The 19,652-nt window shown below is 48.0% G+C and overlaps 2 protein-coding genes across 2 annotated transcripts; both read left to right on the top strand.

The window, feature by feature from the left end:
* Window positions 1-2,455: 2,455 nt before the first annotated feature.
* On the top strand, window positions 2,456-3,700 carry UCRPA7_7305 (hypothetical protein; the record flags this gene model as incomplete). The annotated part of the gene is made up of 5 exons (XM_007919837.1): window positions 2,456-2,555; window positions 2,608-2,726; window positions 2,785-3,488; window positions 3,542-3,598; window positions 3,649-3,700. The coding sequence occupies 5 exons, from the start codon at window positions 2,456-2,458 to the stop codon at window positions 3,698-3,700; spliced, it is 1,032 nt and encodes a 343-aa protein (XP_007918028.1).
* A 13,947-nt stretch (window positions 3,701-17,647) lies between these two features.
* Window positions 17,648-18,993, top strand: UCRPA7_7304 (putative ribosome biogenesis gtp-binding protein; the record flags this gene model as incomplete). Its single annotated transcript, XM_007919836.1, has 2 exons — window positions 17,648-18,859; window positions 18,952-18,993. The coding sequence occupies 2 exons, from the start codon at window positions 17,648-17,650 to the stop codon at window positions 18,991-18,993; spliced, it is 1,254 nt and encodes a 417-aa protein (XP_007918027.1).
* Window positions 18,994-19,652: the final 659 nt, after the last annotated feature.

Genomic DNA, 19,652 nt, shown 5'->3' with positions numbered 1-19,652 from the left:
TTGGTCAGCAGTAGGCACTACTACCCTGTTTCAGTAACAGAATAGTCGAGGACTTTGACACTAGCTTGATCCATTCGATATACAAATGCTGGCCGGCAATCTACTTCGACAACGGTCAAGGCTCGTATCGCTTCTAGCCATTCAGACCGGCATCGATATCTCATATCGGCTTATGGCGTGCACACTTGATGAGCAAAGTTAATTATTTCAGTATGTTTATGATTGAAAGAAGCTTATCAATATCATTATCCATTACAAAACTTGGAGACTCGTTAGGCGATACTCTAACTATTTGATGGTCAGACAGCATGGAAAGATCTGCGTCCGGCCGTTCCACATAACCGAGGAAGTCTGATAGTTTTTTCATGTCGGTTTGGTGTTCTTCCCGCCGTGTGGAGAACCACGTGCTTTCTATCGAAGAGATGACAGCGCCGAAAGCATTCCGCAATGTGCGGTAGTTACTATCGGAGGGATCGTCGAATTTGCAAACTTGACGGTGATCTGCATTCAGTAGCTGTATCCGCTCACCAGGAAGTCCAAGGATTGCTGAATCTTTCTCGACGATAAGGCCTATGGGAGTCTTCACCGTTTCAAAGAAGGACCATAGCTGAACATCTTGATGGATGTGCCGAAATTGGTCGTGAATTGCGTAGATGGCTTCGGAGTTTGGCACTAGGTTCTCAAGATGAGCCTTAGAACCGTAGGCCCCGGAGAGCTGAAGGATATTGCGGAGTAACGACGTGCTGTCTGAACCACGGTGGGGAGTGGCAAGAAAGATCATACTGTGGCTGCGGGCCGCCATTTTGTGGTAGCTCGAGTCTTGCTTCGCCAGTATGAGAACCTTTTTGATAACAAGGCCGCCCATGCTATGTGCGAGGAAGACGATCGGCGTGTCATTATCTAGCCCGCCTGTGTAAGGTGAGTTGTATAAGTCTGCCAACAAAGCTTGACCAAAGTCGTGTATCGTCACACAGCTTCCTTTTGTCTGTCCCCAGTCCGAGTTGTACCCAAACGTATGTGTCCGGGCGTTTCTAAACTATGGCTCTAGCGGTAGCCAAGCCTTTGGCCAGAAATAGGCCGGGTTAGGCGTCTTGCTCCAAGTCTTTCTTGACCCTCCTCTTAAACCATGTACGAATATGAAGTCGATTAGAGGCTCTGCAGGTTCGTGTAAGCCTGTGAGCCCAAAAGGCCCACGAATTTCTTCCGCTGACTCGTCATCTCCTTGGCGACCTAACAGGCTGAGTGCGTTGAATTGGCGATGAAGGAACGATGACGACTCTATGGTCTTTTGCCTCCAGAGTTCCTTTCGGAAGGACTACTGCCACCGTTAGCAACGACTTGATATTGATTTGCTAGTGAGCGCCTGCGTCGGCAACTTGCCATTTTTCCAACTCGTTTGCGGGTGATCGCAGTAAAGTGCCCGTAAATTGGCAGCCTACAAGCTAGGCTAAGCCCCAGTCAACAGCATGCGCAAGGTAGAGTATGAGATGGTAGTTGCTAGACAATCTTGTCCTCGTCGCTTCGACAGAGCTCGAGTAAGGAGTCGATATTCAGCTTGGCTTTGGTATTTCTTCTTAGAATGTAAAGACAAGTAAGCGTCGGTCACAAGGCTGAGAGGATTCACTTCGCGTGGGGGACGGCTCCCCACCTCTTCGGTCCGGAATAACTAGTACACCAAAACTCCCTTGTTTGTATTCATATTAGATCAATGCTAGAAACGAAAACCTGAATATAATATAGGGGCTTAGAAGTGATACTCTGCTTTCAGGCCGTTCTTTTCGCGCGAGCCGCGATGTCATCTCAGTACGGCAGATTATTGTTAGTCCCCGTGTTTCCCAGGCTAGTGTTCCAGTTGGAGCAAGTCAGACTACCTATTTCTTGTTAAGGTGTATTAGTCTAGCTCTTTTGGGCTGGAAGGAGAAAAGGTGGAATATGCACCCAAATCTTGAAAAATGGGGCACACCTTCATCCATGATTCCATGGATGCCAGCGAGCAACCTTTGATTGGTTCCAAAACGTCATCCGGTCAATACCTGGGTATGTTGAAACGAACGGGAGGGCTAGCCTCAAATGAGCTAGTGAGTGTCAGCCTTACCTCCGCTGCATGGATGGCTGCTATGTTCATATACCTCCAGGGCTGTAGCACATAGCGACACCTGCACACCTCACTCGCGACACTTTACGCTGGCTGCATGCCCCCAACCGTGTCGTTGCATAGTTATTGTCTGCACACTCACTCCCACTGTCTGAGATCTGACTGTCATTCGTACCCAAATCTGCAGTGGCACATCACACCGATATTGCCGGCTACGATATCGCAGCCTGACGCCGCGGTGCACGGTCGTACATCTGGACGATGAAAAGTCCTGTATCAGCTTGACTCCCCTGCCTCAATCCGAGTCAATCTTCATCTAAGTTCTGCACCCATATCAGCTTTTGTTATGCCACCTCAATCATGTCCACAAACCCAGCCGAAGCATACGCTGAAAAGCTGAGACGTGAACGAGAAGCGAATCCCATCAAAATTGATCGTCTGGATGACAATATTCTAGCAAGTAAGTGTTGACTCAATCAAATCGCCCCGCCAGTGCTCACTCACTCCTACAGAACTACCAGAAGGAACAGAGGTGGTCTCCGTTGTTCCTTCCGGGGCAAGTGCGTGGTGTAAGACGCTCCGGATAGACGCAAGGCTGAAGGACGGCGAGATCAAACCCTACTTCATGAAGGTATGTCTCCACTTGTCGGGCTTGACCTTTCTTGGCTTTTGATAACACGTGAATATAGTATGAATCTGGCGAGCCTGGTCGACGTATGATGAAAGGCGCATTCGAGTCCGACTCGGTCTACGCCTCCTACGCTCCAGACAACGTGCCTACACCGATTGCTTTTGGCGAATTCAAAGACGACCCCGATACATGGTTTTACGTCTGCGAGTTCCAAGATATGCTCGACGAGCTACCGGATGTTAAGGAGTTGGTCAACATTGTCTCTAAAGTTCACAGGGCTAGCATGGGAAAGTCCCCAACGGGCAAATTCGGGTTCGGTGTACCGACACATCTTGCGAATATTCCCAACGATAATACCTGGCAGGACACATGGGAGAAATTCTTTACGCAGGCTATGCAGTCTATGTATGATTTCGAGAAGCAGACGCAAGGTGTAGACGAAGAATTAGACGGCCTCTTTGATGCCCTCTGCAACAAGGTTATCCCGAGACTTCTTCGACCTTTGGAAACAGGCGGACACTCTATCGAGCCTTGTCTCGTCCACTCCGATCTATGGCCTGGTAACTGCATGGTGGATGCAGACACCGGAGATATCATAATTTTCGACTCCTGTGCATTTTGGGGTCATAACGAGGCAGATTTAGGCCCCTGGCGTGCCCCGCGTTATCGACTTGGAAGGCCATATCTCAGACAATATCAAAAGGTCATGGGAAAGTCGGAGCCGCATGCTGATTGGGATGACCGTAACTCGTTGTACGCTTTGTAAGTACATGGAAAGCGCACGACTTCACGGATTCACGCTTATCACTCTCTAGGCGCTATGATTTTCTGGTCTCTGCCCTGTATCCCGACGAGACAAAATTTCGCGAGATGTATGCTGTCTCCTGACCTCGTGGAATGGCCTTGTTCTAACGTAAAACAGGGCAAGAAGAGAGATGAGGGTGCTTGTAGACAAGTTCCCTAATGGATTATAGGACGAGGGCCAGCCAGTGGGGAAAGATATTATGATCAGCCAAATGCTACAAAGCACTCTGGAGAAATCGATCTGGATCCTGAAATTATTGCAGGTGATCGGCGGAACTGCACGTCGCAGCCGTCTCATTCGTGTATATTTAATTGCTAGTTATGAATGTACTACGACATGGTGAAGTTGGTAGCGCATATTATGTAAAATGCCTACCCAACTCACCGTGCACGGGCTAATAGGTCGTCTATGGCTGAACTTTGATGGCACATTGTCCACCTGACACAATTCTTCTCTTTGCAAAGACAAATCCCAATCAGCCCTCAACAGAATGGGGGCAACACCGCCAAGAGCAGAATCCCCAGTACCAGCAGCCATACCCCGACACACCATTTTCTCCAAACGCCAGCGATGGTATATTGTCGCATTAATCGCCGCAGCAGGCTGGTTCTCGACGCTAAGCAGTTTCATCTACTACCCAGTATTGTCGATTTTGTCGGAAGATCTCCATACATCAGTTACGCGCATTAACTTCACAGTAACCTCATATCTTGCCATATCTGGTGTGGCTCCGTCTATCGCCGGAGATGTTGCCGACATGTTTGGGAGACGGCCAGTCTACATGGTCACGCTTTCCTTATATTTTTGCGCAAACGTAGGAATTGCGCTTCAAAAATCTTTCGTTGCACTTCTCCTATTGAGAATGCTCCAGAGTGCAGGAATCTCGGGTGAGAAAGCCCCATGACATTAGACATACGTACAATTTCTGACGACCAGGCACCTTTTCGGTTGCATACGGCGTTGTTGCAGACATCGCGACTCCGGCAGAGCGAGGTGCGTTTGTAGGAGCTTTATCATTTGGGTGAGCTGTTTCCGGAATTCAAGGATTCGCCCACTGAAGGAAGTAGCATTACAACAGCTCCCAGTTTTGGGCCTCTTCTTGGAGGCGTCCTCGCATACAGAGCAGATTGGCGTTGGATTTTTTGGCTACTGTCAATCATGTCAGCCATTGTCCTCGTGTTGATCGCTCTCACCCTTCCGGAAACGGCTCGATCAGTCGTCGGTAATGGTTCAAATGCACCTCCAAAATGGTCAAGGCCTTTGATTCCGAACGTTATGCGGCCATGGAAGAAAGAATCGCCTGAGCCTTCCACCCTCATTTACCGGAAAAAAGGGTTTCCTAATCCGCTAAAGACGCTGGTTATCCTTTCTCGTTCGGATACGGCTGTTATCATTACGGCTGGTGGTTTGCTTTACATGATATTCTGTGCTTCCGTTGCATCCCTCTCGACGACATTGATGGATATTTACAGCCTAAACGAACTAGAAGCTGGATTAATCTACCTTCCTTACGGCGCTAGTTGTCTTGTATCGACTCTCATGTCTGGGAAGTTGATCGACCGAGATTATCGGGTCGTGGCCAGGAAGCATGCTTTGCCTATTGATAAAGTGGGTGGGGATGATTTATCCAGGTTCCCTATCGAAGAAGCCAGAATGAGGAGCATTTTCGTGCCGACGTTCCTTGCAATGTTCTCAATGACTGGGTATGGTTGGGCTGTCTACTACCATGCTGTAAGTGCTTCTGTTCAACATGTTAGTTGAGCTGGGATTGACCTGACGAATAAAGCATCTTTCTATTCCTATGGTTCTCCAATTCTTGACTGGATTGGGCATTCAGACATGTTTCAATGTAAGTGATATGCTCCCCTCGTGAGTCTGATCCGGGGTTCTAAGTCAATGTATCTTAGTACAACAACACTCTCCTGACTGATATCAACCACGAAGCACCAGCAACCGCACAAGCATCATTCAACATAGTAAGATGTATTATGGCGGCCTTGGCGACTGGGATAGTCCAATATATGATCGATAGAATTGGTTTTGGATGGTCTTTCACTATTTTCGGGGGCTCGGCCTCGTTTTCAGCTCTTCTGTATTTCGTGGAAATGAAAAGAGGAATGAAATGGAGAGTCAGAAACAAAACAGAAGACCCTCAACAAGTTGCTCCGACCCGACTGGAAGAACCGCCGTTACCGGAGGAGAGGATGGATACAGAGGGAAAGGCAGCCATATCAGTGTAATTGTATAAAATTGGATTCTAACCCGAGGCTCACAAGAGAAAGGTCCTGTTAGATTGTGGTTAGCCTTTGAGAACATATGCGGATACACAAAGCGCCGCTCAAGATCGTTGTCGACCTCGGTTCTCGTAGAATTCCTTCTTCTCCCAAAATATCGAAATTCCACTGAACGCTGACATAAATGGATTGATCCCTCATACTTCGTTGACGAGAATCAATACTATGAACCAACCACTAGTACTATTCATTATGTGGACTGTAGGACGTGCGGTATCGACAGGTGCGAATGAAGTTACACAACCATCCTAAACCAGGGTTAGCCGTTCCCCTAAGCTATCCTAAGCTGTCCTGAGCTGTCCCGAGTAGGGACTGTATAGTGACTGAGTAAAGTAGTGAGGGGTTGGGTGAGCGACTGGGTTGGGAAGAGTAACTTTCGGGACACGCAACAGGATAAGGAAGCTCATTGTCCACCTTGGTAGCCTCAATTGGTTGGACGACGAATCCGTCGACCATAGGCACAACAACGTCTTGATATGCATATTCCATGTCGTCTCCATAAATCGTTCCTGTATCTATAGTTTCGGCGTCGTCATATGGCGGCCCTGTGTTCTCTCGTGAAGAACCCATTTCGCCAAAATTGTATCGATTAGGTATAGGCTAGTCATAGACAAAACGGATAGATTGCAGCTGCCAACCTCTTCTTCGACGTCCCCTATATACTGAGCAGCGTAAAAGTATAAGATGCTGTGAGAGAATAGTCACTATGTACAAGTAGATATATATATATATATATATTTGGCCTTTGCCTGAAGGTTAATCACATGCCTCGTGTGTCATTGGCCAGGAAACATGACAGTTGTATAGTGAAGATACCCAAATAGCGTCAGATTTCTCCAGAACCTTGGGCAATCGTGCCTCATTGATAACAATCTTGATGGCTCTCACCTATTGATCCAAGCCTGGGATCGACATAAATCCTCAATATGTGGCCTATCTACATAATGATACTTCCTGCAGCTTCCATGATCATAACGTTGACATCTAATCTGGTAAAACTTCAGCTTGCATCTTCATCTCACCCGCCATGCTCAAGCCTAGAGGTTTTGACGACAGTACACGTGTTTGCCACGTATCCAACGCGATGCGTGTGTTTTTGTTTCGACGTCTCGTGGGTATTAGAATACTAAACTTATAATAGCTATGTGCGCACTTTCGTCTACATTTACTCGCCTCGCCTTGACCTATCAAGGAGAGTGAGTTTAGTGAATGACGTCGCTTCAGGCCTACCTCAAGCGACCAGGACAATGAGAAAAAGTATGAAAATAGCTTGAAAATGGCAAATATATGAGTAGAGCCAGTCCTCTCATCCATCATAGGAAATGCCTATATCTAATTTCGAATGCATAGGAACAGTTACCAGTCCAGAGTTTCGCTCGAACAAGTAAGAGCTTTGTATACTAATCACACAGCTTAGTTTGATCACACTTGAGATTTTGTTTAGAATGCCATAGGACTTACTCCCTTCTGCCTGAGAAAAGGCCGCGCCGTGGCATTGTTGCACAACCGCGGGGTGAATCTCAGCTCCCTGGAGCTTCTCCTGCTCGAGATGAGCTTCGACCATATCATTTATTTTCGACTGCTCATCTGAAATGTAGTTAGCTACTTGTTTTTTTGTTGTTTCATCGAGCATCGACATGCCGATTCTGTCACCTGGAGCATGGCTCGTTTTGGCGAACCTGATGTGTGCCTCTTCGTGCTCCTGGATTTTAGATTTGAGTAGTCGTTCTAAAATATCCTTCTTATTACTGTCGAGAAGGAAAGTTCCCGCTCTCCTGATGTTGGTAGAATACACATCGCAGCGTAATGTTGTCTGTTCTTGGGAATCTGGAGAGTACGAGATCTGATACCACAGTCCACTACCGCTTTTCGTGTATACCGTGGTCAAGGGGAAGAATATTAACCGCCCGGTGGGCGTGAGGAAGCGATTCGACAAAGACCGCAGGATTGCAGTCGTAGGAGTGGCCTCACTTTCTTGTAGGTCTCCCACCTCAGTCCAAGGATCTTCATGCACTGCCCTCTTGTTAGTGCTATGCATCAATCCCGGGAGATCAATTTATGAATTACCTGCTAGCTTCCAGTTGAACCTGCCCTTGAACTCACAGCTGTGCAGGAATTGGGAGTTTTGGTCGATTCGACCGGGCCTGCCAGACTTGGTGGGCGAGGGAATTGCATTCCCTTCGTCGCTACCACTCAGGTTGATATACAGGAAGCCGTGTTCGTCTAACTTGGTTTCTATCTCATAGAGGCCGTTTGAATCCTTATCAAAACCCTCGAGACCATCAAACTGCGGTGCCTTCACGAGCTGGCCTTTCGTGTCATAACACCAGCCGTGATACTTGCAACCCAGTATAGTTGACGATCCAGATGCCTTGACGGCAACTGGAAAGGCGCGGTGACGGCAAACATTGTGAAATCCTCGCACGACATTGTCTTTACCCAATATAAGAAAGAATCGAAACCCAGCGATGTCTTGCGAGATATAATCTCCAGGTTTCACGAAGCGTCCATGGTGGCTTACACAGAGCCAGGTCTATCCGAATTAGTCCGTGTTCGGCCCCGTGCTGAAGGGAAGGTACCTTGCCGAATATGGCACGACGCTCGATTTGGAACCGCGCGACATCAGTCCACCATCCCGGGATGATTTCGCTCTGCCTTCTTTCAGAAGTTCTAACTACACTTGATGATATCTGGACAGTTGGCTTTCGGTGTTTCGAGGCAGGCTGAATCCCTCTTGAATAAAACCAAATATTCAAGGAAATAGACACCATCAAGGTGATGATAAGACAGGTAAATGCACCAAAGAAACGTTCAAGACAGCTGGACATTATGGAGCAAGCCATAGGTTGCGCAGAAAATTCGATGAGGATAATATGATTCAGCTCAGGCAGATGACCAACACCCGTTGACGATGATGAAAAAACTAGCTACTAATCTGTAGATATGGCATAGATGGAAGCTTGTACTCCCTATAACCTGGTAGACATAAGAGCCGTGGTCGGAAGGAGATCCATCTGGAATCCATCAGCGATATCGCTCCACCCCGTGCTGGACTACTTGGATTGGAAAGCAGTTCCATGGCGAACACGGACTGGCCGTCGTCGCTTCGTGGCCCAACAGAGGAGGCATCACGGAGCATTAAGGCATCAACAAAATCGCACAAAAAACCGCCGAAGTTACAATCTCGTCAACGAGCTAGTAGGGAGCCTTGGTTTTGCTTACCCTTTTGGGAATGCTGATCCTAGCTGTTGCCACATCGCACTGTGGTTCACGATATGATAACTGGGAAAGATATCAGCTAGCACGCATTGTATTCCCATTGGCTAGAAGGTCGACGAACTGGCCCTCCTTTTTTGCCTGCGTGTTGAGATTCCATATCCGGACTAGCCTCTCTTGAAGCGTTTTGAGGATTCCTGCAGGTTGTGTCAAAACTCAATGTATTACTTTCTGTATAAATGCAAATTGAGAAAGAATGGAAAATCGTCGCTCAAGACACGCGAATAATTGAGTAAAAGACTTAGGAAAATGGCAGCTTTTAATACTACACTTCCTGCATCTTGGTTCACTAGCAAGGCTGTCTATCATTTGGAAAGGCGAGCCATATTTCTCAAGGTGAGATCCTCCATAAGACGTCATGGCCCAGCACAATCTGATTTTTGCAGTCATGGTTCCTTCTGGGTGCGGTTAGCAAATGGATCGATGTGGGGGACTACAAGTATGAAATGGCTCAAGTAAACTATACAGTCCGACGAACTTCGGGAGATTGGAAGAGCATCAAGGTCTTTGCAGATGATGTATGTATTCTCCGACACCATAAGACATTGATACACGATCTGACATATGTTTCCAGGGCTCAGAGATGCGTAGTCATCTAACACCAACAGGTTTGCTCTTTCTGACGCTTTCAAACGAGACGGTCGACTTCGAGAAGTTCTTCCCGGGCTTGGAAGACCTGATTGTACATGTGGATTTCACAAATCGCCAAGTCAGACAGTCTCTTAGATATATCGGTCATTACAACTGGAAAGCGCTTGTCGACGGTTATCAAGAGTGTCTTCATTGTGCTTATGCACACCTTGAATTCTCCAAACGGTACACTCCTACGACATATAAGGTCCTCAATATGCATAACTACTCACAACATCTTGCGAAGCCTGATCATACCACTTCTGATGGTTTGTTTCTCTACTTCTTCCCCAATACCACCCTCAACCTCTACGGGGGAGGGATGAGCTTAATGCACGTCTGTCCCCAAGAGGATCCTTCAACGACTATCATGGAATTCGACTATTATCATGATGCACCGCTTGGCTCAGAAGAATTTGAAACTTACTACAAGTTCGCTCGAAGAGTTGGTGTGGAAGATCATGACCTGTGCGAAAAGTTACAGGAAAATCTTAAGCTCGGTATCTACTCAGTGGGATTGCTCAATCCAGATAAAGAAAACGGTGTGGCTTGTAAGTCATTCAGTAGAAATGCTCTATAGGGAGGATGCTAACGACGAGACAAGACTATCAAGATCGGGTTCTCGAAATATGCTCCGCTCATTTCGAGAAGGAGAGACAAGAGAGACTCTCTAAAGCAACAACTTCAGCCCCAGAGGTATTGCGAATCTCAGAGGCATCTACGGCTTGATCTGAATTCGACTTCGAAAAATTTTGACTAATTGTTTCAATATCTGCTAGAAATATTGCCTACGACAATGAAGCATGCGAAGTTTTGTATGCGATGCGTGACCTACAGAGTATAATTTGGATGTGGTTATTGCGTGTTAAATATGAGAGGGAGGTCGAGTTACGCTGGATACGATCCCTAAGTTTGATGAATTGAAGTCCAAGTGTCAACGAACGAAGGGAATACAGTGGCATTTGTAATCAGGCTTATTTGCTTGATGCAGAAGATACGTGCTACGGGTCAATAGAAATAGATCACATCAACAGTTTGAATCTACGATCATTTCTAGGTGCTGCGCAATTGCTTGCATCAAGCGTCTCAAGCCATTGATGAGAAAGCTGACTGCTGGCCTGGGTTTCAAGATAACGTCAATGATTTATAAGAAATACACGACATTGATATCAGAACCCTTGAGGCGTAGCCGACGCATGATTTAGATTGCCGCAGACATTGAGGTAGTCTTCCAAGTGATTGAATGATTTAGTCTTATGATTTATTCGCGGCCGCTCATTATCAAACTGCGCTGTAGAGATAACACCACTCTTCTCATCGCTTCCTAAGGCGACCCCTTAAGTATGCATTGCCAATGGTACTAAGAATAACCGTCCGAGTTGTTCTGGTGCTTTGGTCATTTTCGTTTTCGTAAGATTAGCACGTCATCAATCCGCGACCCATTAATCAGAAAACAAAGCTTGCCGTGCGAGATTTTGACTACCTGGCCTTGAAATTACAACTCATCGTGAACAATATTGGGGAGACCCTGAACTAGTGAGGGCATCTCAATATCATTTGTCTGTCCCCAAAATTCCACTAGTCTACAAACTGCCGTCTTAGGCATTTATGCCTTACATGAGATAAGCGTACCCCACATGCGGTCATCTGCGTCACGGTTACGAGCACTTACAAGTTTTCGAAACGGCCGCCAACAGGAAGACCTGGAATCTTGAAAGTTCTATAGCAAGTATTGCAGTCTCTTTAAAAGTTCTAGTTTTCTTAGTATGAGCACTGCAACATCGCCAACCCTTACTGCTCACAGTGCCGGGCTGTTCAGGGGTGATGGGGGCTTATCAATGCATGCCGCGAGCCAAGAGGATCAGTCTCCTCAACTACTACCCCCAAATCATATCAAGATACGGAAGAAGGCTAGATATAGGAAAAGTCGTGATGGTTCGTCCTTAGTCTCCCAAGTACTGTTATATTACTGGACACCAGTGAAGCTCTCTACGTCAAGTTACACTAACGTCTATAATCATTGTAGGATGCTTAAGGTGCAAAGCCAAGCACAAGAAATGCGACGAGAGGACCCCGTCGTGCACGAATTGTCTCCAACGACACCTCACCTGTGAATATAGGAAAGATTTGACGTGGAAAGAGTTTGGCGATCCCAAACAGCCGAAAACGACTAGTAGGTTAGACCCAAGAGATCTTATACATAACAATGGTGACTGAATTCCATAGGATATGGAAACATTACACGACACAATGATTGCGTCGCTGGGTCAAACCTCACACATCCCGATAATGATCAGGACGCCGTTCGAGACAATAGCTTGGGCTCACCTAGAACTGGTGTATCGGAGCATGAAACAACAGAAACTACGAGTGCTTCAAGGATAGAAGAAAACCCGGTTCGGTTTCTCGATATACCGGACCCTACTACCAATTCCTCTCTTCATATGATCCTTGGTGGGTCTGAAGAAGCCATAGACTTTGACACCCTATTCTCTGATCTAAACGCCTGGCCGTCTGAAGATCAATGCGTATCGGGCTTAACGAATAATTGCCAGCCAGAAAGCGATACCACGTTTGTTTCATCGTCCTACCAAGGCATACAGTCCGACAATCCCGGCGGCGCGGAGGTGCTATCTCATCTTGGAACTCAGTTAGATGTGGCAACCTCTCGTATCAGCGAGGATGAGAATAATCCTGGTCCCGACAACTTGACTTGGCCTGCGGATAACGACTCATACACAATGCCATTGTTGGAGACAACTGGAAGAAATATATTTAGTTTAATCCAACAGCCAAGCGTCCGTAGCGATAGCCCTGAAAACATTGCACTCCTTTTCGATCGTCGGGTATGCGAGGTTCTTTGTATAAAGGAAGAATTGACCGGAAACCCGTGGCGGAAAATAGTCTGGCCACTCGCTCAAGAGCATCCGGCACTCTATCATGCCATCGCCGCTATGACTTGTTTCCATGGATACAACAGATTACCGCAAGTCCGGGCCGAAGGAGTACGACATTTTCACAAAAGTCTCAGACGTCTCAAAGACGACAGCCTCAGCAGAATGCCACTGGAGGTAGTGTTGATTGTAACACTTGCTTTGGGTTTAGCACGAAGTTGGTACCATCCCAGAGCGTCGAACGGCGTTAAACATATTCAAGAAGCGAAGACTCTTCTTCGAGACGCGGTATCCCGGAATGTAACATCACAACCAGGGGAAAGCAATCATCGTTTAGGATTCATTGCGAATACTTGGATCTACATGGACGTTATCACACGCGTAACTTGTCAAAAAGTTGAGGCTGTGGACTTTAACCTTATGCTTGCCTGCAGCCAATTAAGTCGCAACGTTGCTTCCAGGTTTCAGATTGACCCTCTCATGGGTTGCGCTGGAACATTGTTCCCTTTAATTGGCCGTGTAGCCGATCTCGTCAAATGCGTTCGCAAGGCTAAAGGAAGACATAATTCTCCCACAATCGTTTCACGTGCTGTTGAACTTAAGACAGCCATTGAGCGTTGGTCCCCTTCCACCACTACAGAGACTAAACCAGACGCTGGATCCCTTACGTCAAGTATCACGGATCTGGTGCAGACAGCGAACTCATACAAATGGGCCGCTCTGCTTCTTCTATACCAAGCGGTCCCCGAGATTCCCAGTTACTTGTCATTCTCTAGCATCGCGCAAAAGGTCCTCATATTCATCGCCACCGTTCCCCTAGACTCTCGTGCGGTCATCTTTCACATTCTCCCACTCATGATAGCCGGTTGTGAGGCTGCTACCACGGAGGATAGAGGATGGGTTCGTGCCAGGTGGGAGTCCTTGTCATCCACAGGCAATAGTTCTGGAATAGTGGAACGGTGTATAGAGTTAACGTCGGAGGTTTGGAGGAGGCGTGACATTCACGATTTACACTGTGGATTGTGCCAGGTCGCCAGCCCTTTAAGGGGGAAAATCAATCAACTCTTCAATCGAGGCACAGGAATTTTAAACCGAGATGTTACTGGCCATGAGGAAATATTTGAGCGAGGAGATCGTCGCATTGAGGGATACCCTGCGTATACGACTATTGAGCCCAAAAGGCTGCTCGAGGGCTCAACCAACTTTACATTCGAAAGTGATCTTACTCCAAGTGCCGAATGCAGCGAACATACTGTTAGAAGCAAGCTACATTGGCTCACTGTCATGGAGGAATGGGGATGGGAAGGTAAGTCAATTAATGTACGCTGCTCCTCCGCCAAAGGGATAAGTAGTCGTCATACATTATCACCAACTTCCAAACAAAGTTCTAAAACTCTGGCGGAGTCGTAGCATTGCACCTCTTGATGGAGACTAATTCGTGGTAGTGATGCTTGGCTGATTTGCCTTCGAATCTCACACCTCTGGCACTTTACCCCATTTTTCAAAATATACCAGAAAGAGTGTTGTCGCTATTTGGCACTAGCATATCGTCGTATACACTTATATACGACTCATGAGTGATTTCTATAAGAATCCACTATGTCGTAGATAGAATAGCCCCGTATTTAAACCTACAAGCTGTCATTGCTACAATGGATAGATGGGAATGAGTCAAGTAGAATGCAGTCAGGCAAGTACATGACTTCTAAAGATACAAATAAATAAGACACACGTCACCATTGTCATCATTTCTATGTTGTATTAGGGCTGGACAGTTCATACACAAGCATTCGTGAAATTTCATTGTTGGAAACATGACTCAACCCGTAGATTGGGTTCCAGGTTATCTAAGGGGAATATAAAACCGACGACAAGTCTCGAGGAGCCTTGAGCTCTATGGTAGATACAGGTGAGCGTCCACGACATTTTAAGAACAAGAAATCAGAACAATGTTACCCCCTACAACATTATGGTAAAACAGTGTCCACATTGCGAGCATACGCTTGCTGATTACGAGTATCCCTCGTCTTGTGCTCACAACTTCGCTGACTCGAAGGCGGGAACAACCAAGTCTGGCGGCAATGATGGCAATGTGATTATTCAGCAAGAACAGCCCGAGGCTGGTGTCTCTGCAGGAGGTGCTAGAAAGAAGGAGGGATCGGGCTCATCAAAGAATACCAGTAACCGATAAGTCAGGAGTCTCGAGTTTGTTAACTAATCATGGCTCTTCTATGAAATGACATGTACTCGGCTGGTGGGCATGACAACGGCTCAGCCCGGAAGACATGGAACTAATGAGGGAAAAGGTAGTCTAGTGAGTTGAAACACATCTTCTTAGCCAGATTTGTATTGGGCACCGTATCAAATTGTCTCTCGGATGATAAAATGTGTTCGGCATACTTGTCACAGAAATGACAGCCGCGGCACAGTCAGAGACCGGGTACTCAAGGTTGTCATTGACCTAAAAACCATGACAGCTTTCAACCGCAATATTAGTGTAGTTAGGTAGTTTGAGTCTTTGACACTGCTTCGTGCGTGTATCAAAGATATCTGATATCAATTCGAGACTTGTGGTGAACTATCGCTCACAACAATGCAAACCTCAGACGTGTGCTATTAAGCTACAGCCTGGTTGAAAGATATAAATTGCCTCAATTTCCTACTGTAGACACGCATAGAGATATCTCCTCACTGCTGATGGATCTTCATCTCGCTGAAAACTCTGAACCCACACTTGTCTAGTAACGAGTCCCAACGCATAATGGTGTGGCAATGCGAAGATTGCCACCGCTACCTCGCCGACTGGGAGAGATGCTTTTGTGAAGGTGAGGGGACGACTGTCCAGGTCGTGATGCCTGATGGCTCTATCCAGCCACGTCGAGGGAACGGTATGCAACTGCCTGGAGGAATTGGCCTGACGCTGTACACTGTTGCAGGCGGTTCAGCGACTGAACATCCACCACATGTTGGTTGGTGGCCACATGGATCTTCATTGCCTCAGCCAAAAGGAAAACCACCCCCGGAGGCAATCCGCCGATTTAGAGGCCAAACTGGCGGCCAGTCAGAGAATCTAGCAGCTAGTATTCCGGGCGTGAACGATGCAGATCCTAATGACGCGGGCGGTGACAACACAGGACTTGGTGCAAATCAGGCTCCAGGAAACACCGGTAGCTACGGTGCCGGACAAAATATCACGGGTAGCCAAGGTGGACATTCTCAGGCCCAACCCGGAGACAATCCTTCAGCCTACGACCCTGGTTACTATATTGGGGTCTTCTCAGGTGGGTGGCCAGGCCAGCCTGAACATCCCTACCCTGCTGGTCATGCTGGGGCCAATACTGGACATGGTGTCGGTGACAACTCGGGCGGATATTCACAGAATCAACCTGGAGGATCACACGCTGATTGGTATCACGGAGTCGATATTGGAGACAACGCTGGAGCCGGCGTGGGAGCGACTCCTCAAATCTTTGTTGAATCGCCCTCCCCTATTGGCACGAATTTACCCTATGAAGCGCAGGATGACCACCAGGGCGGTCACTCTTAAGTGCGAGTAAGGCTCTATTACCCATTTCTGCGATCAAGTTCGTGCTGTCCGTGCTTGATCTTTGCGATTGTCAAAGTTTGGTTACTTGCTCGTGTCTGTCATGGAGAAAAAAGAGCGAAAGACCAAAAGAAATGTGAATTCGTGATAGTTAGTTTGCAATGTATCTTCTTAATCTGTCTCGTTCCTAAAACCTGAATGCAATTTCGCTGAGAACAGATTGCCTTACCACGGGTGCAAAAGGCGCCATGTGAAAAGGCAATTACTGTTCCTTGGCCTAACACCAGCTTTCAGAATCGACGTTGGAGTTTTTCTGACCCTAAGTCTATAGTGTATACCAGATTGAGCTATTGATGATGCTATAAACTAGTCAGAAGCCTTTACCATGTGAATCAAGAGCGTTCAATATGAGAATACTGCAGCTTACTTCCCAAATGGGCTTGGGATTGACAAGCTACAATCTGATGTATTGTCTCACTTAGCTGTTCTTGCGTTGTCAATGGGTATGATGGATGACCGCATAGTCACTAGAGACCTACGCCGCAAACACTGATTCAGAATGACTTACATCAACCGAAGTCTGCAGGAGACTTATCGAGGGCTTCTAGAGGTTATAAATAGCTTCACCCTTCCTGGGCCTTCCATAGTAGATGAGCGTTTTGCTGCGCAGAAGTAACAGTATACCTACATCTCCCGAGATACATCCCAAAAGGCAACAGAATGTCTCGAATTTGTGAAGGCTGTGGTCGTGCTCTTGCAGAGTTTGAAGACACTTGCCCTCACATCATCGAGAAGGGCAAGCAGCCGAGCAATGAGTCTCTGCCGCCAACTCCAGCTCCAGCTATAGCTCAACCTAACGCATTTGATCGGCTCTTTTACATAACCAACCCTTATGGTCTTGCTGGTTGCGGAAAGGACACCGGAAATTACTTCAAGCCATGTGTCAGTGCCCCTGTTGGAGACAAAGCTGGGGAGAAGAGCAAGGCCAACACGGGAGACAATGCTGGAGGCTCTGCTCAGGGCAGCTCCAAAGATGCTAAATAGAACTCCTCTGTAGATACTGGCGCCGGGACTTCCCAAGCGTCTTTAAGCGAATTCCAAGGCGAGAAAGCGGGCCTAATTCCTGTCTCGGAGCATTACAGAGCCACTGAGTGGACTGTTGTGAGAATGCGTTCTGACAATAGGAACTGACCCCAAGAGGAGACTTAGATATATTATGAAGAAAACAGAAGAATAAGAGATTTCAAGTGCGTTTATGGTAAAATCAGTCTTCTTTTGGTGGTATGGGGCTCCGTGTAAGTGTTACCGTATTATGCCAAGCCCTCAAAGCAACCTTGAAGGGGAGCAAGGATAGGTTCTTATCGATAAGCGATAGTCTGCCGAGCGACCAAAAATCTCGGGTCCAAGTTCGCGACCAATTTGTGCTCAAGTAAGAGAAGGATCAAGCACAAAATACAGCACAGCGACAAGATGCGGTGATGATGCGAGCTAGACTTATGGTCAACATACTGGCCATGCCTTCCTCACTGCGGCCTCTCCTCATCGAGGCCCTCTTCTATTCCAATGTTGGCCAGCACCGCTGGATCTCAACGGCTGCTCCACGAGTAGACCCTACGTCCAGTCCGCCATCTGCGCCGAGAGCTCTCGCTTTCACTCCCTCGGCCGCTCATGTTGGGCCTTCAGTTGCGATATCTATACCGAAGCCTTCCTCATCCGACCTCCGATCATGTAATAACCTCTTCACCAACCCTCCGCCACGCTTCCTCTACTCCGCCCCGCGATTCCTCAACGTGCCGGTCAACACGCGCATACCCGAAGTCTGCATCCTAGGGCGCTCAAATGTCGGCAAGTCAACATTGATCAATGCCCTCACAGGTGTTGATGCCAGCCGAGCGGGCCGTAGCCACGGCGCTGGCTCCAAGCGAGCAGGCCTGGCCATCACCAGCGCCAAGGCGGGGTGTACCAAGATGATGAATGCGTATGGCTTCGGCCCGCCGATGAGGGTCCTCCCAATCCCGAAGGTTCAAGGGGAAGAGGGCATCGAGTCTAGGAGCCTAAGCAGGAAAGAGCGGAGGGAGGCTAAGGACAAGAGGGAGAAGCCGCCGGCACACAGCCTCATCCTCATGGACATGCCGGGCTACGGGCTGAACTCGCGGACAGAATGGGGCGCCGAGATCCAGAAGTACCTCGCGCGGAGGGCGATGCTGCGGGGCGCGGTGGTGCTGATTGATGCGGTCGCTGGAGTGAAGGATGGGGATCGCATGGTGCTGGGTCTGCTGCGGGACGCAAATGTAAGAACAACGATTGTGCTCACCAAGGCGGATAAGGTCATTTTCGCGTCTGGCAAGGACCAGAACAGCCATGCCGAACTGGAACGAAGATGCCGCCATGTATGGGAGGAGCTGCGGGAGATAGAGAAGGATAGCCTGTCGTGGTCTGAGGGCAAGGGCTGGAACAGGCAGATTTGGGTTACCGGCGCAGGTGACCCAAAGTATGGCGGCATGGGTGTGGACGGCGCCCGACTGGCAATCTGCCAAATGGTCGGTCTGGCCGAGAACCCGGATTTTGAGGTCGAAGCCGTCCGCTCGCTTGCGCCGAGCAGCAGCGGCCGGATCATCCCCTTTGATCAGATCGGACGGCCAGCTCAAGGAGTGGCTACCACATCCCATCAAACAACTAGTAAAGGGCGGGTGCTCCCTGCGACGTCACCGATGAGAGGAAGGTCCCGAGCCTGGAAAAGAGGCCCGGTCGATGCTCTAGACATGGCTGCACAACAGCACAGGCAGCCAAGGTTATCTACACGTGCAAGTTTCTAGACCATTAAGGGTTGTCTTGTGATATATACTGTATCATTATGTATATAATATTGGCGTCATGGTCGACGATTCTGGACAGACCGTCACCCCTTTTGATACCCATACAAGTATAGAACATCTCCAAGTATCGTCGACCTTTTTCTATCTATTCATTTATGATCCTCTATGCCTTCTTTTTTTGTTTCGTCTTCGGCCACCTGCTAGGGGTATCGACTCGTTGAATTGAAAACCAGGTTGGAAGACATCGAGAAGGTTATCCCACAGCCCCAGATCATAGAGATTCTCTACGTCTCGCAAACCCCAGACGGGAATCCACTCGCCTTCCCCTGGTAGACGAGCATCGTCCGCGGGAGGTGGCCGACCGTCCTCGGTCCGCACGAGGATCTGCTCGGTCTCGACTGGCCATCGGGTCCAAGCCGGCTCAAAGCGCAGGTTTTTTGCCCGATTTGGGGGCATCCGTCGCTTGAATGCAAACCCATCTTCCATCTCTGCCTTCCAGTCCGACCACTTCAGGGACTCGTTCGTCGTGGTCCCGCAGTATATCAGATACACGGTATAGGCCAGCAGCCCCCAGACCAGTGGTGAAGTCAACAAGGCCAACATAGTAACAGACCCCATGGACACTGTGTCTTGGAGGCCCCATGACCATACTATGAGCCATGCTTTG

The sequence above is a fragment of the Phaeoacremonium minimum genome (genome assembly GCF_000392275.1).
Source record: "Phaeoacremonium minimum UCRPA7 unplaced genomic scaffold PA7_03_scaffold_509, whole genome shotgun sequence".
NCBI classification, from domain to species: Eukaryota; Fungi; Ascomycota; class Sordariomycetes; order Togniniales; family Togniniaceae; genus Phaeoacremonium; species Phaeoacremonium minimum.
This window is presented reverse-complemented; position numbering and strand designations above follow the sequence as displayed.